Source organism: Gossypium raimondii, chromosome 9, assembly GCF_025698545.1.
Source record: "Gossypium raimondii isolate GPD5lz chromosome 9, ASM2569854v1, whole genome shotgun sequence".
Classification (NCBI taxonomy): Eukaryota; Viridiplantae; Streptophyta; class Magnoliopsida; order Malvales; family Malvaceae; genus Gossypium; species Gossypium raimondii.
The window spans coordinates 25,280,215-25,301,480 of NC_068573.1; the positions used below are offsets into that span (position 1 = coordinate 25,280,215).

The 21,266-nt window shown below is 33.0% G+C and overlaps 1 protein-coding gene and 1 long non-coding RNA gene across 2 annotated transcripts; one reads left to right on the forward strand and one right to left on the reverse strand.

The window, feature by feature from the left end:
- Positions 1-5,688: 5,688 nt before the first annotated feature.
- Positions 5,689-8,068, reverse strand: LOC105798601 (heavy metal-associated isoprenylated plant protein 32). Its single transcript, XM_012628726.2, has 3 exons — positions 7,700-8,068; positions 7,508-7,583; positions 5,689-7,419 (listed from the first exon to the last, which is right to left on the reverse strand). Exons 1-3 carry the CDS (start codon positions 7,727-7,729, stop codon positions 5,987-5,989), a joined length of 1,539 nt encoding a protein of 512 aa, XP_012484180.1. The 5' UTR covers positions 7,730-8,068; the 3' UTR covers positions 5,689-5,986.
- A 6,294-nt stretch (positions 8,069-14,362) lies between these two features.
- Positions 14,363-15,651, forward strand: LOC105798600 (uncharacterized). Its single transcript, XR_008189150.1, has 2 exons — positions 14,363-14,668; positions 14,834-15,651. It is a non-coding gene; the product is annotated as an uncharacterized LOC105798600 (long non-coding RNA).
- Positions 15,652-21,266: the final 5,615 nt, after the last annotated feature.

Here is a 21,266-nt window from a genome sequence, read left to right on the forward strand (position 1 = left end):
ATGTGCCTAAGCCGTCTTACAATCAGTGACTGTGTGAAGCTGAAGTTACAGGGTCGTGTATCTAGATCGTGTAACTCACTAAATTCGTGTGGACCTAAATGCAAAAACTTACAGATATTCATACAGTCATGTGGCTGGACCATATGAGAGACTGGGACCATGTGAAAAATCTAGTAACCATATGAAAAGTACCCACACGGCCGTATGGCTATCCCATGTAACAAACTGTAACTGTGTTTACCCATGTAACAATACAGAGGACACGATCATGTCACTCACCTGTGTATGATACATGGCCGTGTCACTTACCCATGTGTGACACATGGCCGTGTCACTTACCCGTGTGTGACACGCAGCTGTGTGTTAGCCCGTGTGTGCCAATAAATTCCTTATTATGCAAGCTATCAACCAAAATTTGACCTAGGTCATGAGTATGCATTTATCCATTCTTTAAACCTATTCAAAATGTACAAAAGGCATGCCAAAAATATCATTTCTTATATCTAACCAATATGCCTCAAGGTACCATCACACAACATAAATTCATACCAAAGTACATCTCAATTCATGCCAAGACAAATAATGACCAAAAATGTGTCTTGTACACAATCAAAATACCAACTTTCAATCACCTATTCATGACCAAAAATGCCAAATCCACGACCTATAAGATTGATATCAACACCATTCCACATAACATACTTAAAACATCCAATTCAATCATCCAAATTTTTTGCCATAATCCCCAACACAATGTCACTTATTCAAACATTCCATATGATAATTAAAGACATGCCTAACATTCATTTTAGTCCATCACATTTCCCATACTTAACAACCACATTTAAAGTTGTCATTTCAAGCCATAATCAAACATATCAAAATGCCATCAAGCACACATACTTTATACATCACCATTCACATTTTACTTTTATAAAACACTTATATACAACTCAACTCTTATATACATGCCACATAACTAAGTTGAACGATTAAAATTCTACCAAAATGAAGACTGGATAGTGTGATCTTTAGGATAGTCCGATTGCCAAGTTCCGCAAAATGCTAACTATAGGAAACAGAAAACAAAACAGAGTAAACTTTAAATAAGCTTAGTAAGTTCATAGGTTCAAAACAATATAACTTACCTTATTTCCCAAAATAACACAGTTAAGTAAACAATTTTCCATGTTACCACAATTCATATCATCAAGTGAATTCGTCGTGTATGTAACTCATAAAACATTCCATTCGATATAATTCAATCTCAACCAAAGCTATATCATCAATCCATTGAGCATATGCAGTTTTACATTATACAACAATACTTTATCTCATTATAATAATTTCACCATTTATCATTATCCAATTGTAACAACAGTTTACCCTGATGAACTATAATGAATAGATGCGGATATGTGTGTAATCACCTAAAACACACATGATTGCTCAAACAAGTCATACCATCCATGAACACACCTGAGCACTAAGTGCCAAGCCCATAGGCTAAACATCCCTCTAGAAACACATCTAGGCACTGAGTGCGTAGCCCATAGGCTACACATCCCCCCATTACACACCTGATCACTATAAAGATAACTTTGTAATCCGCAACAAATCATGGATTCCAGTACAATCAGTGAATAAACAGTACGTCATTATCTCATCTCATATCAAATCGGCACAGTGTGCGAAATAACTCGATTGGAATGACAATTGTATCCTATCCTATGTTCATCCAGGCTCAATACACATCAGTATAACACTTTTCAATTCAATCCTTTTTCTCACCTTTGTACCAATTTGAAACATTTAAGTATGCATTCAAACATTAAAAAAATACACCATTTAAATATAAACATTACAAAAATACATAAAACTATACTGTATGAACTTACCGGGTATAAACAACAATAGAAGAAGTGTCAGGGAATAATGTTATTTTCCCTTTTCGTCGATTATCTACTGGTTGATTCGTTTCTTGATCTATACGGTAATTCATTTCAAATTGTCAATTCTAAATACCTTATAACATCTTATTTAATGCATATGATATCCTATTATAATTTTTCACAAATTCTCTAAATTTTTACAGTTTATTCAATTTAGTCCTTAAAACCGAAGCAAGCATATTTTTCATATTTAAACTCCAAACTTTAAACCTAAGTTTAAACTCATCCTTATGTAGCTCTCAGGCATCTATGTTTATAAAAATTTCATGCCAATCTCAACATATTTTCATTTTAGTCCCTAAACTTCAAACTAACAAAATTTACTTTACAAAATAGTCCCATTTCATATCAAAGCTTCAAACTCAACCATTTAACATTAGAAACATCAAAATCCATCAATGGAAACTTTTAAAACTTTTGACAGATTTACAATTTAGAGCCTGGTTAGCTAGATTAAGCTACAACGATCTCAAAAACATAAAATTTACGAAAAATGGGATTGATTTACATACCATGCCAGAGGTCGATTGAGCTTGAAGAATAGAGATATGGCTTCCTTAGGATTTTAGTGTTTGGTTAGAGAAGAAATAATGAAATGAAAATAATATAGATGATGACTTTTTTTATTATTTTAACTTAATTTAATTAAAAGTGTTTTTATAAAAATTGAATAACTATATACTAATTGGCCACTAACCATAAAAATGGCTTATTTTCCATATAGAACTTTAAACAATTACTAATCAAGCCTTTTAACAAATAAAATCAATATCGATTAACTTTTACAGCTTTTTACGTTTTAGTCCTTGTACTCTAATTAACCATTCAATCAACCAAATTTTCGAACCAAAATTTAATATAATACTATAATATACTAGTAAATATTAATAAAGAATATTTACTAACTCGATTGTAGGAAAATGGGATTCGAAACTACGCTTTATGGTACCACTACAAACAAAGTTGTTACATTAATATTTACTAAGGGTTGTTTAAAATACTTATATATGTGATATTATATGCCATTAATCTTGCTTATTTTCAAATAAAACACAGATTTATCTTTAGATATCTAAGTTATACATAATCAAATGTTACCATACCTTGAACATTTGAAATGAAAGTAAACATAACATAATACTTTCGTACCAAAGTCATTCTAATACAACGTGTTAAAAGGGTCATGCACTACATCCTGTATGTAGTAAGTAATTCAAGATTCTACCAATCAATCCATAAAAAGCAACCTTTGACTTCTCTACTTGAAAGGCGAGCTCATCAAAAGTGTTCACAACATTTTTCTCACTTCACTTATTTGAATATAAGTTATGAGTCCCATTAAGAGCTATAAATCCAACCTACTTCATTTTGAAATGTAGCGCATCAACCAAGTATAATACTTTGCTGGAATAATTTTTGCCCCCACTAGTCAAAAAACATTTGATACACTTTAATTGTCAACCTCGTTGACATATTCAAAGTATCTGTGAACTCTGACGCATATGATTTTTTATTAATAAAATCATATATTTATTCGACATCAATATGATAAAGTATGGTTTAAACAAGATTATCCTTATGAACTGGTAGTAGTCTCATACTTTTCGTCGCCTTATTGATCTTTCCACTAGATAATGGCTTAAAAAGAAGGTCAACCAACATCAAACTAGTAAGTAAATACTCAAGCACTATTTTACCTTTTTCTTGCAACATCTCTTATGAGATTGTATCTCATAGGAATTTGATTACTACTGCTTGAGATTCTTTCATTATTAATGTTATATATAGTTACTTGTTATCACGATACAAAGTGATTGGTCCTTTAAGAGTCTCTAGTAATGAAATGCATTTTAGAAATCTTTTGTCCATAACATATTTTACTTTCTATTGACATAGAAATAATCTCATATTCTATAAATGAAATACAATACATGATTACTTTTTAAATGAGCAAGCAACTATTGCACCACCTAATGTAAATAATCAACCATTATTAGGTTTAGAGTTCACTTTATCATATGCATAATTTACATCATTATAGCATTCTTAAAAAGAGTTGTATAGTTATAATGCAATCCATAATCTTCTTATCTCAAACATCTATTAATTTCATTCCAATGTTCTATACTAGAATTACTAATGCATCTACTCAAGAATCCAATAGCACATGCAATATCAAACCTAACATTATTCATAGCATACATCAAGCCACCATTATTTAGCATATTCCTTTTGATATATTGATACGAACCTAGAAGGGGTAAACTCATTTGAGTATTAGTCTGGAAAAGCAAGCAACTTGTGCCAAATTTTTGGGTTGAGTTGCCTGTTTATAAATCGAAGACCTATCTCTTAGCTTTACAAATCACTTTGAAACACGTCAATCCAAGTTTAAGAGATCAAGTTATAGTCGTTTTAGTGAAGCTTGTCAACATTTAGAGCCTATTTTAAATGGAAAATTTGAATTTCAAATTTTTGGAATTCCTAAGTTATTAGTTTTACAAGCTATTAATTTTCAACATTACATGGAATTACACAAAACTCAATTCAATCCTAGCTCACATCAATGAACTTACCCCTTCAATAGACTTGACAAACCTCATTTCTCAACAAACTCAAGAAGGTCAATATATAACCTCCCTCGTCTGAGGGGCAATTATTATACCACCTTCGTGAATCCCCTGCACGTGTCCTCAATAAGCGAACTTCATACCATCCACGTGTCTCCTTTAGGCAAACCTCACATCAAGCAAACCTTAAGCATTAAGCAACACTGTGACCATTTAAACCATCACCAGGTGTGCATGGAGCCTTAGGCCCATTTATTACTCAGCCATCGTAAGATATTGTATCATCTACCTAGAAGGTCACATCACCGCCATTATAAGGTGACAATATAGGTCTCTGCCTCCAACAAGCTCAAGATGTGTGGCCTTTCTTTTCTCCCATATATAAGCCCAAGCATAACACTTAAAGAGATTATCAAATATACACCTAGAACACTTAAGAACTTTCTTCCTAAACCAATTCTATCATAAAAACCCTCTTCATTCTCACCAAAAATAGTGGCTCTCCATCCCAATTCACGGTAAACCGTCATCATCACTGCCATACGCTCCTTGTTAATTCTACCTATCCACAAGTTCAAATCGAATTGATAGAAAGCTCGAAGACTTTCCAAAGAAATCCTACACAATGTCCATAGCATGGAAGGAACTGCTTCCATGCTTTTTTTCCTAAATTGAAATTTTTATTTTAATATAATTTATTTTTGTTATAAATTAAATATGTATATTTAAATTAATGAAATAACTTAAAATTATTTTTATGATTTAAAGAGAAAAAACTCAAGGACCGAATGATTTGCAGCAATATAAATTGAAATGGATTTTGTTTTTTATATATAGAAAAGAAGTTAAAGAAACAAACAAGGGAAATCTTTACCAAAGGTTTTTGTAGAAGTGAAAAGTGAAAATGAGAATGTAAAAGTTAAAAAGGGTTAAAAAGTTAAAGCGGTTACCTAGTTATAATCATTATTAGGAATGAGAGAGAGTAGGGACAAAATCGCCAATAAAAACACGGTATTCAAGACTGGTGGGTCCCAATTTCTCCCACCGCACTCACTCTGTCCCACACTATCACATGACTCTTTTATCATTGTTTTACAATTTAATATTGCTATTGTATGTGTGTTTGTGTGTGTGTGTGTGTGTGTGAGAGAGAAGTAGAACAAATATTTATTTGTGTTAATCTTATTTGTATTGCTACATATAATTTATATAATATCAACAACATTCTCATAAAAAAGGAAAGCCACACCACTGACTTTCCACTTACAACATTTATCATCCTCCCCTAAAACCTTCAACAAAAATATTATCTATATCATAATTTAACCCCTAATCCAACATAAAATTTAAAAAAAGAAAAGATAAAAACTAAAATTAAAAAAAAAACATTTTCAAGTATATTATGGCATCAAACTTGAACTTTTTTTTTAGGGGGTAAAATGAAAATCCAAATCATCATCATCTTCACATAACATTGCAGCTTGAGGTATTCTCATCACTAAAGAAGTGGGTATAAGGGTCGGGTTGAGGTTGAGCTTGAGGTTGGGGATATGGATACGGGTATGGATATTGACATGGGTATGGTGGCATGTAATTCACAGCTGCGGGTGGCCTAGCATGCATCATGGGCTGAAACCTCTCATTTCCTCCTCCCATTGCACGTTGTTGGTTCATCATTGCTGCCAAATACTGTTGTTGTTGTTGTTGTTGATGGTATGGGTTACCCGGCATTACATCCGGACCCGCTCCTTGGAAGTACCCTCCGCCGCCGCCGCCGCCGTTCATGGCTGCTGCCGGTAACCCTTGCACTGCTGGGATGTTACCCATTTGGGGTAAGCTCCCCATTTGGCCCATTGCCATGTTCATGGCAGCAGCCCTTTGTTGTTGACTCATGTTCCCTCCATTAGCGCCGCCACCCATGGTAGGGAACCCATCGGAAACACCGTTGGGAGCTCCCTTTTTGCCACCGTTTCCACCACCGTTGTTACCACCATTCTTCTGTAGCTCCTGAGGTAAACCACCGCCATTTTTACCACCGTTTTTACCACCGCCACCTTGATATGGATTCCCCCCGTTAGGATTCCCTCCAGCACCACCACCTTTCTTACCTCCATTCCCATTTTTACCCTCATTGTTACCACCACCAACAGGCATACCACCACCCCCACCGTTACCACCTTTCTTACCATTACCCCCACCATTAGGAGCAGCATTTTGAGGACCCTTTTGGGGATTCATAAGCTGAGGAAGATTACCATTCATCATGCCATTCAACATCACCATGTTGTTGGGCATTCCTTTAGGAGGAGCATTATTCCCCATCATAGCCTTCATCTTGTTAACTGGATGACGAGGATCATCCAACTCATCGCCATCATCAAAATCATCATCATCAAGATCACAATCATCATCCAAGTCATCATCATCATAATCATCATCACTGAAATCTTCCTCTTCAGCAAACTTGACAGCTTTGTTGTTTTGGAGTTGGTTGGGATTAGGACCCATTTTCATGTCCTTCAACTGAGGCAGCTTCAGATCTTGGAACCCTTTCATTTGTTGAAGCTGTTGAAGATGCTGGTGCAACTGTTGAGGTGTCGGCTGACCACCTTTCGGCTGGTTATTGTTGTTGTTGTTGTTCCCTTTCTGACCACCCTTGTTGTTGTTTTGGTTGTTGTTCTTGTTGTTGTTGTTTCCACCTTTTTTGCCATTATCAAGCATCTGCATGTTCTTGAACTGGTTGGCAAGATGAGCTTGATTGTTGTTAGCTTTTGCAGAACCCCAAGGCTCTGCATGCTTCCCTGATTTTGCAAGCTTTCTTATTAGAACATTAGGATCTACATTTCCCAACACTGTTACCTTACCTTGCTCAGAATCTATGGTGGTCTTAAAAACCCCTGACATAACAAAAATAAAACCCAAAAAACTCAACTTTAAAGTCTGAAACATGAAAACAAATTAATGTCCCAAAAAATGAAGAAATACCTTCAATCTTTTGTAAGATTTTCTTCACTTTGTGCTTACATCCATCACAGTGTATGTTAACCTTGAGGACACAAGTCTGCAAACAAGCAAAAAAAAAAGATTTTTTGAGTAGAAACGAAGTAAAGGTATAATCTTTAACCAAAAAAAAGATAGAGAAACAAAAAATGAGAGAGAAAAAGAAAGAGAAAATACTTGGATCTTCATAAACTCTTCTTTACTCATTTTTTTTTTGTTCTTTTCTAATCTCAAATACACAAACAAAAACAACGAGAATGAAAGAGGAAAAAAAAGGGTTGGTCACAGATCTGAAGAAAAAACAGAAGAAATGATAGAAATTTACAACAAATCCCAACAAAGACTTAGTATTTGGGTTTGTTTAACAGAAGAAGAAAGAATGAGAGCAGGGAAGAAGAAGAAGAAGAAAGAGAATATATGTTAATAAGCAAAGCAAAGACTCTGCTAAAAGGCAAGAAAGAGAGAGTGCCGGCAATGGCAATGGCAATGGCAACGGCAACAGCAGGCAAAGCAAAGCAAAGCAAAGCTTCACTCTATCTTTTGGATCTTTATTTATTGATATATTTATATATGTTGAAATTTTACCAGAAAGAAGATAGAGTGATTTTTGTTTTTTTTTTGTTGTAAAATGGGGTTTAGGCTTGGCTTGAGCTTTGGCTTTTGGCTTTGGTATTGGCTTTGTATGAACAAGAAAATAAATAAATAAATTTGAGGCTTTTGGTGATTTCACAATTTTCACCGTAGGAGGGGGATTGGATTTTGGTGGGTCCAAAATAATAAATGGAGTGTACAAAGATCACAGATTTGAATGAACTCCTTGTCAGATTTTTACTCTCTTATAATACAATACAATAATGACAGTAGATGGCATTGCCATACGCTTCCCTATCCTCCTTAGATTCGAGTTTATTTTAATTATTTTCTTATTTTTTAATTAAAAGGATTTTCGTCAAATAATTAAACTCTTTGAATTGTAAAATTAAATTTTATATCAAAACTTCTAACGAGGAATAAGTTGATGGAAGAGATTCGAAAATTATCTATATTATTATATCTTCTTTTATGTTTAAATACATATCTTTTAAATCTAAATATATTTTTTATTATTTAAATTGAATTCAAAATTAGGAAAAGAAATTGGTCCAAAGCTTGAGTTTGTACATGCCAGCCTAATAAATTTAAACAAAAAGAACTTACCATATATCATGATTGGATTACCTTGGTGTATCCATTTTACAACCTTCAAACCCCATATAAATTTTATTCTTTTTTTTTCTCAATAAAAGTTCAACTAAAGTGCACTCTAACCATATTTCTTGATTTATAAGAATCAAAGTCTTGGAAAACCCCTAACCCTAATCACAAAATAAACACAACCCTAAAATTCTTGCTACTCCATCAAACCGTAATTGGATTTCCTCCCATTGAATCAAGCACATATTGAATTTCTCTTTATCAATCAAGTGCATTCATTTTCTTTCCTAAATTGAAAATTTCCCACTCCACTAAAGAGAAAAACTATGTCGAAAAGAAATAAAATTTGCCTAACATATGTAAATTATCAATATTTATCAAAGTGTAATAGATTAATGCTTTTTCGAAAGAATTGAATTTAATTGAAACACTTAAACATAATACAGATACTAGTATACATCTCATACACCGCATCCTATAGTCAAAGTAAGAGAACTTTTTTTCAACCCTCCTATATTTGATTGGTCTCCTTGTTTCAATCACTTGTAGGATGCGCATGAACTCCGTTGTTGTCCAAGATGTCTACCAAAACTAACTAAACTAAATTAATATTAAAACTAAGAAAAGAAAAGAAAAACAAAACAAAAAAAAAACCAACAAGAAGTTTCAATCAATGCTAGTTCATGGAGTTTGGAGCATCTATCATTGAATTTGAACGGTAAAAGGAGGCTTGGATGAGGAGAAGCATCAATCAAAGTCTGGTGACGATTCAATGACTAAAAGAAGATACTGGAAAATTTGAAGTTTTGGACATTGGGATTTGATTTGGTTGATTTCATCTTAAACCATTCAATAATTGGAAGAAAGCAACGAAAAGGTAGCAAGTCGATACCTTCAATTGGCCAAAAGTGACCTGAATTATGGTGATTCCAAGTACAGGCTAGGGTTTGGAGAAGAAGGGAGTAGCTTTGTTTTGTTCTACAAAGGAATAGAAAATGAATAGACAAAAAAAAAGGAAAAAAGGAAACTTACGTGTGAGATATTTTTATAATCTTTCTAATTTTTTTTAGAATATTGACCAATTGGAAATAATTTGAAAATATTAAGGCTACTTTTTAATAATCATGACCAAATTGACATAATATATAAACATTGACGGCTAAAATTATTATTATATCAATTTTAAAAGTTGTTACATCATCTCCCCATTAGTCTGTTAACAATTGGTGACAAAAAAAAAAAAGAAAATCCAATAAATTGAGTGACCATTTTATTACTTTCCATAGCTGGGTGACAAAAAAAAACCTTACTAATAGTGGCCTTGTTCCGTAGACTAAGGGTGCCTTTGGATAAAAATTTGCGATGGTGAGATGGAAGATTGAGAGATTATTCTTTCTCATTGCATTGCTTTCATATTTAGGTAACTTATGGTGTAATCCATTTAGCAACTCTCACCTGTAGAAAAAAAAAACCCCTCTAATGAAAAGTGTTCTTGTTTTCTTAAAAGAGTGCTTGTTTTGATTCCAAATAAAAAATGATGCATGCTTATTGATTAGCTTCTATTGACAGTGGTATATAAAAAATTTAATAAATAATGATGTTAATATGAAAATTGTTATCATATAATAATTATATCAATTATTTTATCTGATAGTTTAATAAGCACAAACTCGGACAATGGGATGTCGGGCAAATAGGATTGTTTCTCGAATTGGAGTGGCTCGGTTATTTCGGATTGAAGCAAATGGTTTTGCTGGGGGGATTTGGATTCTTTGGAATGAAATGATTCAATTAACATATTGGTTATGTATCCCCAAATAGTTCATATGAGAGTTAGCAATGTGTAAGATTCCTCTAGCTTTCTATGTTCAGCAATATATGTTAGCCCACAACAAATGATGGGGAGGGAACTTTGGTATACTTTGAATTACACGACAGATTCGATTTTAAAGTTGTGGTTGATTGTTGGAGATTTTAATTCAATTTTGGAGGGATCGAAAAGGGTAGGAGGTGTTGTTATGTCGCAAATAGGTTGTAAATTATTTCAATCATTCATGTTTGACAATGGGTTTCGTGATTTGGGATATAATGGACCACAACTTACTTGGAGTAGAGGGAACCTTTCATAGAAGCTTGATAAGGTAGTTTGTAATTCAGAATGGGATCTTTTTGCGCCAATTGTGTGGTTCATAATCTCCATCGATTAAAATCGGATCATAAACCGATTTTGGTCTCATTAAGGTCGGTTATTAAAAGGAGGTTATAGGCCTTTTCGATGTTTAGCTAACTGGATGCTCCATGCTGAATTTAAAGGTCTTGTTAGGGAAAGTTAGAAGAACGATGTAGAGGTGGAGATTAATTTAGAATGGTTCCAGGATTTGGTACAAGATTGGAACAAACGTGTTTACAGTAATATTTGTATGCACAAGAGGAAATTGGTATTTGAGTTGAACCGGGTGCAGAAAATTTTGGATTTAAGGCCTTCGATACAACTTCACAAACATGAATTAGTATTACGTCAAGAGATTGAGGAAATCTTGAAACATGAAGAATTGTTATGGTTCCAAAAATCTAAATCGAAACGGCTTACATGTGATGATAGAAATACAAGCTATTTCTATGGACGCGTGATGGCAAGACGAAAGTGGAATAGGATTGAGGGGCTAAGGTTTGAAAGCGACGAATGGTGCTTTAATGGAGATACATTGAAACAACAGGAAGCTATTCATTCCATGAAAGGTTTCAAAGGAAGAAAATATGGGATAACTCTGAAAATTGACTTGGATAAAGCGTAAGATAGGATTAGATAGGATTTTTTGGAGGACACCCTATCGAAAGCAGAAGTACCACGTTTATTGGCTTCAGTGATTTTAAATTGTGTATCATTAGCCTCACTCCAAGTCTTTTGGAATGGTGATGTCACAAAAACTTTTAGACCGTCACGCTGAATAAGATAATGAGACCCTCTTTCATCATATCTATTTGTACTCTATATGGAAAGGTTGGGGCACCTAATTGAGGGGCTAGTCAATTGTGGAAGTCGGTTTCCAATTTTCCTGTCAAGAAGGGCCTCAGCTTTATCTCATTTATTTTTCGCAGATGATCTTATCCTTTCTTGTGAAGCCAATAGGAATCAAGCAGCTCAAGTTAATGATATTCTTCGTATATTCTGTCATTTATCGAGCCAAAAAGTAAATAGAGAGAAATCACTGGTATTTTTCTCTCCCAATACACCAATTGATTTAGCAGATGCAATTTGTAGAGATATTGGTTTCATGCATGTGGATGATCTTGGTAATTATCTTGGCATGCCATTGTTTCACAAAAGAGTCACAACTAATACTTTTGATTTTGTGGTTAACAAAGTTCGAAATAAGTTGAATGGGTGGGAAACAAGAAAGCTATCTTTGGCGGGAAGAATTATATTGGTAAAATTGGTATTGCTTGCTATTCCTAACTATTTCATGAGTACAGTTTTTATTCATGTTTCTATATGTAGTGAAATTGAAAAGTTAGCTCGTAATTTTATATAGGGAATGACATCGGAGTCTAGGAAACCAGCATTAGTGTCTCGAGGGATTGTTGTCGACCTCTCGATTTTAGGGGTTTTAGACTTAGAAGCCTAGTTTATCAAAACAAAATTTTTTGGTGAATTTGAGTTTCCAGATTCTCACTAATACGGAAGCTTTGTGGGTGAAATTATTTAGAAACAAGTATAGTGTACAATGGGGCTACCGGAGTCCATAGCAAGGAGTAATTGCTCTTATATTTGAAGATCTTTGATGAAGGTATGGTCAGATGTGATTGCCATTATGTTCTGGTCTTTATAGGATGCTCGACTTACGAACTTCTAGAATGATGTATGGGTTCATCAAGTTGGTCAAATTAGAGGCTTTTACATAGGTATTGGGCAACCAAATGATACTTTTCGTGTCTGTACCAAGTACATTACAACCAAATTTGGAATTCCCAACAACTAAGATATCTTCACTTTTCCTTTCATATTTTCTAATAATAGCTTTGGCATCACTTAACTCTTGCTCATTTGCTTTCAAAGTTGCATTTGTTTTAGTAATCATCTCATCCTTTTCTTTGATAGTTTTATCAAGCACTACATTAACCTTATTAAGGTTAGTGATAACATCATCTTTTTCTCTGACCACAATTTCAATCTTTCTTTTTCTCCTTTCAGAATGATAACTTCTTCCCTCAAACACTCGTTTAATTAGCATAATATTTCCATGCTTTTCAACATTTGACTGAACACTTCCTCTTGGTCATTAAAAAGAACATCATTGTCGTGATTTGAATTTGATGCTTTAATCATCGAAGGTGGACGGGGATAGAACAACCTTTCTTCTTGGACTTCATTATTGCAAATCATAGCTTAGGATTTCCTTCGAACAACTCTCAAAGCCTGCTTTGATACCAATTGCAAAGTAACATAAGGATACTCCAAAAACACATGAATTTGATCAAAGACACTCCAAAAACACACCCCAAGTGACGCCAAAAGTAGAATATTTATAGGCTGATGCAATAGTTCATTCAACAGAGTTTTGTTAAGCTTTAAACACCTATTTAAAAGATCATATTATCTTATTAATTATCTTCAGTATATATCTCATAATAGCCTTTATAAACAAGTTCCCCAACAACTTGAAATACTCTAAAAGATAAGGATAAGAACTCAATCGTTATCAAATGAACTCATGGCCTCATCACAAGGATCGGTTGAATAATTTGAGTCCTAGCCAAACCATATTGTTGTTTTGTCAAATATGCCACAATTTTGTAGGTCATAAACATCCAACATCAAAGAGGCCAAAAACCTTCCCATGGCCCAAGCAGAAATTCATTCTCGTTTTAACATAACATAGAATGAGCAAGTAAAAAAAGCTCCAACAGTTGCCCTAATCTGATTCTACATTGTAATTAGTCAAACATACATTTATACATATATTATATTTGTGAATATCGTCTTGTATTTTTAATATTAAACTTTTTAAAAAGAAATTATATAAACAAAAACTCATTTGTGATTATTTTTTTTGACATATAGGAGAAATTATATTAAATATACAAACTTCTATTTTTATAAAAAGAATGTATAATCATATCCAACGAGGATTTTGGTTGGATATAAACTCTTATATCCATTTATTGTATCTAATTAATGTCTAATAAATATATAATATGCGTTATCTATAACAATTATTTTATAATAATATTTTATTATAATAATTAAATTTATTATAGAATTGATTTTTATGTTTTATTTTTTTCTTTTATATCAACTTTTCATTTATAATAACAATCATAAAATATGAAGTATAGTCTTTACTAATTTAGTTTTCTATAACAATCTTTTGTCTCAAATTTAAGTAAAATTAGTTTTATTCCTAATTAAAATAAAAATAAATAAATTTTAGTTAATATATTATTTTAATACAATGTTTAAATTTTATATAAAATATATTAATCATATTTTACTAAATAAAATAATCTTTAATAAATTAAATTATATTTGTAATTTTTATTAAAGATACGATCTAAAATCACTAACTACTAATATTATAGTTTTTTAATTTAAAATTTTTAAAAATTCAAATATGATCTAAGGGTCTGTTTGTTTGGTGGAAAATATTTTCCTTAATTTCCGGTGTTTGTTTCGTGGAAAATGAATTCCTATAGGAAAACATTTTCCAAAACACGGGTAAAAGCAAAGCCAATTTATGGAAAATGTCTTACCGATTTCTAAGCCGTAAGACATTTTCCCTTCTCTTCGTTCTCCCTTCCTTTCTGTCCATCTCTGTCCATCGTCCCTTCTCTTCGTTGGCCTCACCAAGTAAATCTCTGTCTCGTCATCTCCGTCGGTCGACCGACCGTCGTCCTTACCTCTGTATTTTGAAGAAACTTAGCAGCCACAGTCGAGAAAAGAAGACCCAGAAGGTTTCTCTCTCTGTCATCAACATGTATTTTGCCTATAATTTATGAACAGATATCTTGCTGTTTCTACTAGTTTTGACTTTTAGGGTTTAGATTTTTTTGTTTATAGTAATTGCTCTCGTTTTGCTTGGTTATAGTATGTACAAATTTGTATTGATTTGGTAACAGAGGAAGCTAGTTGGATTCCTGATCAATGGGGTCATACTCGATTTAGAGCCTTAATTGTTTCTGCAGACAACGCGACAAATCAGAAACATTTAAGTGGTTTGCGCTCACTTTAAAAGGCAAGTTTCTGAACTTTTAATTGGTCCTCATCTGCATATATCTTCATTAGTGCCCTCATAATTATGTTTACTATATAATTTCTTCTTCTTATTATTGTTGTTGGGTATAATTCTGAATAATCATTGCTGTGTTTCCTTATTGTGGTTAATAGGTTTGTAAAAAAAAGCATGCATGTCCCCCCTTCTCACAATCAAAAACCTTGTCTAGGATGCAGGGGAAGCTAATGCTAACTTTCAGGATTCTTGCACTGGCCTAATTACAGTATAATTATAAATGTTAATAAGTCATTGCCCTTTCGCTTTTACTCTTGATAACTTGATTCTCTCCAAGTGTTTATTTGAGATTAGATGTCTATGAGAGCATCTCCTGCCATGATTTTCCTTAGATTCTAAGCAAATTGGTTTTGTTCAAGCAGTCAATGCATGACCATGTTGATGCTTGGCCATTCAAGGAACCAGTTGATGCTCGTGATGTCCCTGATTATTATGACATTATCAAAGACCCCAAGTTATTACAGTTGCAAGTGGTATAGAATATCATCATCAAATTATTTCTCATAATAACTTAGGCTTCAGTTTACAGAGATGCTCGTTTGTTTAGAACAGTTATTGTTATGCGAATGGATCAAATATATACATGTATGTATGCATATATATTTATTAAAGATCCTTGAATATTATCCTCAAACTGTTGTTCTTGAATATCTTGACTTGTTTTTTTTTGTCATAAACTATTTATGCATATCTCGAATGAGCCATCACTTGCACCACAAAATGACCTCAGGGAATTCAATTGACCTTATTGCTTTGGTAGTATCATAGATGTGGTCAAAAAGATTGTTTTTTTGGGGTAAATCACTAATTAGGATCCATATATAATGTGTTTTTGATTAAACTACTTGTTGAATCATATCATTATGTTTGAAGAATCATCCAAATGATTGCTTTGATTGCCACTTTTTTTTCTCTTTTGATAAACTTTTCCAGCAATTTGATATGATACATAGTTTCATGACACTACTGTAATGATTTTTAATCGTTTGCCCGACATACAAAATCAATGGTGAAAAAGCTGTACATTTGAACCCTCGGCCTCAAGCTAAAGATGCCAAACCATCGACGAAATTTGTGGAAGATACCTTCAAGACCCTTCTAATAGATTTTGCTCTATCACATGTAAGGTATGCAAATTCAACCCCATTTTTTCACCACTTGAATTCCCTCATTTCCTTTTACCTGAATCATAAACAAATGTTTCAGGTTTCAGCCATGCAGCCTGGAAACCGAACCGATAAAATCGAATTACCGATACGAGAATTCCCTTATGTTTCATGGAAATACAATAAAAAATCACTTGAACTAAGTACAGAAGAAAAGCAATCATCTCTTTCATCAACTGATGTTTCGGAGGAGACAAAGACATGGGTGACCAAAAGTCTATTAAAGCCTAGGAAAAGAGTGAAGAAAAGGAAAGGCATTCCTCATAGAGCTCCAGTCAGCTAATAACTCAAGAGTTTTTGGTAGATACTCAACAAAGGGTACTTAAAATAGCTTTTAATAGTTGGATCAAATCATACATTTTTTTTTGTTTGGCAATGAATTGACGTTGGTCTTCAAGTTTAGACCCTCATTTTGGAACTTAGTTGAGGTTGGTTGAGAAAGGCAGTCCCACAATGCCATTAAAGACTGATTTTTTTTTTTGTTTTGGTTCTAGCTGAGATTGTACAGCATGTGAAAATGGTTTTGAATTGAAGTTGATGGGTTGCATATAACAATGTTTTCAAAGACCTATTGTATCTACCCCTCCTTTGACAGATTTCATAGGATCTATTATATGATTTTGTTCTTCTTTCGGTAGCATTCTTTTTTCATGGTTTCACTAAAAGCATTGTTTTCAATTTATGACGGTTAATATTCTAGCTTAATAATTGAGTATTATTATATATTTAATTTGATTTATTTATTTATAAATAAATCATTGCAATATATGTAAAAACAATTTAAAATATAAATTTATTAATATGTATATAAATAATTGAGTATTATTATAAATAAATCATTGCAATAAAATATAAAAATTTATTAATATATATTAATATATGTAAAAACAACTTTTCGGAAAATATTTTGAAATCGCCAAACAATGTAAAAATATTTTACACAGATTCAATCAAACACCAAAAATATTTTCCAAGAAATCATTTTACGAAAAGTAAAACATTTTCCGAAATCATTTTACGGAAAATATTTTCCGGCAATCAAACGGACCCTAAATTTTAAATGTTGTTAAAGGTATATAATAGCTACATCTCTATCATATTCAAAATTTTAATGAGACAAATGAGATTGTTATAAAGAGAACTGACTTTATATGCATGAGTTTAATTTTATTATACAATTATTTTTTAAATTAAATAGATGGAGACATTTTTTAAAATGCTTTAATATATATTACAAATTGATTGCATCTCAATATTTTATATTCTAAAAAAATAAATTTAAGTTGTAGAACACTCAGGCCCACGACACCACTAAACTAAAATTTAGCTACATTTCCTAAAACTCCAAAATAAGAAAATAAAGGAGGGATTTAAAAAATCAAATAGAAGATTCAATATTTGGTTTGGTGCGCTTAACATTTACCATATAAGTCTTTATATAGAGCCAAGGTTTCACTACCTTCGTTTTTCTAAGCAATGTGGGAATTGAGTTGTTATATAAACTCACAATCACTTACTTTTTTTATTCCTAAATAATGTGGGATTCGTTCCCCTACTAACATAAAATTTAAAACTAAACTTAGTATCTAAAGACTACTCACCAAAGTTAAACTTCTTACAATATAAATATTGGCAAAATATATTTCTTCAATAAGTTGGTGTTGATATTCAACACTCTCCCCAACACCAGCTTTCACCACGCCAAACTTATGATAGAAACTTCTGAGCTTGTTGTCACACAAGCCTTTTTTAAACAAGTTTGCAGTCAACTATACTCGGCTTCCTTTGTATTCCGACAAATTCTACAACTTCTTCTTATCACCAATCATGTGATTTGAGCAACCCAAATCAACAATCCAACCATTCTCATAATCAATTTGATTGGACGTTACAATTGTAAAAGACATCTCCTCTTCTACAATAAACATTGCCTCGACATCCCATTCTTCATCACTGTTGACGGTAGCAAGGTTACCTTCCATGGGTTTTTTCTTCGACCAGTAGGTGTGCTCCTTGTGACCTTTTTTACCGTAATTTTAGCAACTCCCTCTGAACTTTCTTTCATTGACATGGGACTTTGCAGCTCTCTCTACACGAGAACTCCCTTCATTTCGTAAACTCTTCGCCTTGTCCTAATTTCTTTTCAATCCACCTTATTGCTTGGTATTCCAACTACTCTTGTTGGCATAAAGTGCTTGCTCATCCCCTTTCAATGGAGCTCTTCGCATATTCTTTGCTAATGCTTCTTAACCAACAAGCAAATTCTCAAACTCAACAAGTGATGGTTGGGTTTGCCATCCGTGTACTGTAGCAACAAAGCCTCTAAACTTTGGTCTCAAACCATAGATGATTATCCTCTTCACCTAGTGTTTCCGACCAGATCTTACGGATCCAAATCACCAATCTCTCGCAATAACGACTTCACCTTATGGAAATACTACAAGATTGTCATGTCACGTTGCGCCATTGACAATAAATCGCCCTCAAGAAGTTGAAGATTTATGTCATTTCTCTTGGAGAACAAACTTGACAATGTATATTATGCTTCTTTGAGAGTTTTGGCATCCCGAATGTGCTCCAACACGTCATTTTCAATCGTCATCTTCAGAGTGAAAATTATTTTACTGGATTTTATTTTCCATTTTCTTAGCATGCCACTTGCATCCTTGACTTCTAGCGGTGTCACTTTATTACTGTTGGTAACCTCCTAAAGGTTTTGTAACACCCCTAACCCGAGCCGAAACAGGGTTACAGAGCATTATCGTAGTTTATAAATTAATTATTAGACATTTCATTTCATCTAGCATTCATATTAGAAACCAATCAAAATCATACATATTGTCCCTTAAACGATTCCTTAAGGCCCAAATTACACATTAGAAACAAATAGGGATTAAGTCGATAACTCAGAAAATTTTTCAAAAATATTTAAAATTTTTAACACTACAGGGGTCACACGGCCGTATGACTTACACGGTTTGGAGACACACCCGTGTCTTAGGCCGTGTGGGCATTCGAAATAGGGACACACCACAGTGTCTGAGCCTGTGTTTGTGCTCGTGTGAGTATACTGACTTGGGTCACACGACCAAGTCACACGCCCGTGTGCTAGGCCGTGTAAGCATTCTGTTTTGTGCAAATTTAAGATATATGGGACACACGACCGTGTCACCTGGCCGTGTGTCACACACGATTGAGACACACGCCCGTGTCTTTGCCCGTGTGAATGAAAATAGGTCATTTAACAAGCCATATTTCTTACCCAATTCTATGTCAATCTACAATCAACATTACACATCTCAATAAGTCATAATTAGACATCCAAAACAAGCCAAAATAAGTGCTAAACTCAACAAATTACATATAAATCATCATTAAATAAAATACCTATACATGCCATTATAACCAAAATCAAAACATTCGAAAGTACCAATAGAACTGATGGATAGTGTGATACAACTCCAGCAAGCTTCCAACCCAATCAAGCATTCGATAATTTGAAAAGTAAAGGAAAACAAATACATAAGCAATGAACGCTTAGTAAGTTCGCATAAAATTTAATCATAATACTTCTTTTTAAATATGAAATTTATACATATCAAGAATAATCCAATATTGATACCACAATACTCATGAAGTTATATTTAACAACTCACTAAGTGAATAAATCTACAGTATCACTTATACATATTATTCCTAGCATAGTAGGATTTTAAACAACTTTAACTCTTCCAAAATTTCTTTATTTTCATTTGCGTTTCTTTACTTTCCACACTCATTCCATATGCATAACACACTAGTCATAAGCATATCATTCAACCATAGCTACAAGCTAGTGCATTTAAACATAGACCTTTTTCGAATTAATCACATGATAGATCATTTCATAAGAAACTGCATAACTTAAACCTTACCACTCTTTCATGAGTACAAGCATATTTTCATTTGAGCACCTACCAGTTCAATGCATCTTATAATTAAACATATTACCATTCAACCAGTAGTTTGACACTTGCCTAAGCATCAAACAACAACACTTGCTAGTGTACTTGAACATATTTCATATAATTTCAACATTAATAACCTTATTATCTCAACATGTCACACTTGAATTTATTACTTGTCTCAACTTACATAATTTCCATGAATCAACATATCAAGATATTGATATATATATATATATACATTTCATGATACATATCATTCTTTTACTGTTTCTTCATATACATATATCATCCAAGACAACTCTCGATAACTTACCATTCAAAAAATAACTTATGGATATGAGTACATCGTTTTTAAAAGCCCGAAGGCTGAACAGAAGCTCATGAGAGCTAAACAGAAACCCATAATGGTTGAACTGAAGCTCGTAAGAGCTGAATGGAAACCCATAAGGGTTAAACAGAAGCTCATTAAAGCTGAACGGAAACCCATAAAGGTTAAATAGAAGCTCATTAGAGCTGAACGGAAACCCATAAGGGTTAAACAAAAGCTCAATAGAGCTGAACGGAAACCCATTAGGGTTGAACAAAAACTCATGCGAGTTAAATAGAAGCTCGTTAGAGCTAAACAGAAAGTAAACACGAAAGTTCGCAACAAATGTTGAACTTCGGTTTACTTGGGTAATTTGCAGTCAATTCTTTCTTTGATATCTTTTGTCGCACAATGATTGTGCTCAATCTTGTGTTCCGTTTAAATCAGATTCACTACAAATTCATAATTTAACAATATTCCATTTTTCAACAACATGCTAAATACATAATAATTTAGCAATATTCTATTTTTCAACAATATACTAGATACATAATATCATTCATCATTTCAATATGACTATTAAACTTAAACCATACAAACTTACCTGAATTGAATTGTAATAATTGCGGAGTTTAGAGACTATTCCACTATTTTTCCATCTTTTTTCACAGTATTTACGGAATCTTGATCTAAAATATAAAATTACTCATTCATTAGCATATATTTTAGTTCCAATTCATTTGACAATTTATACATTTCAATTTTTTGAATTTACACAATTACCTAGTTTTTACAACATTTACAATTTAGTCCCTTAACTAGTTAATTTATTAAATCAACTAA

Bases quoted from the DNA above. Each gene is read 5' to 3' on its own strand.
- LOC105798601 (XM_012628726.2), bottom strand. From the start codon at position 7,729: ATGAGTAAAGAAGAGTTTATGAAGATCCAA. The intron at 7,584-7,699 runs GTATTTTCTCTT...GCTTGTTTGCAG, and splicing joins AAGAGTTTATGAAGATCCAA to ACTTGTGTCCTCAAGGTTAA. The intron at 7,420-7,507 runs GTATTTCTTCAT...TTGTTATGTCAG, and splicing joins AATCTTACAAAAGATTGAAG to GGGTTTTTAAGACCACCATA.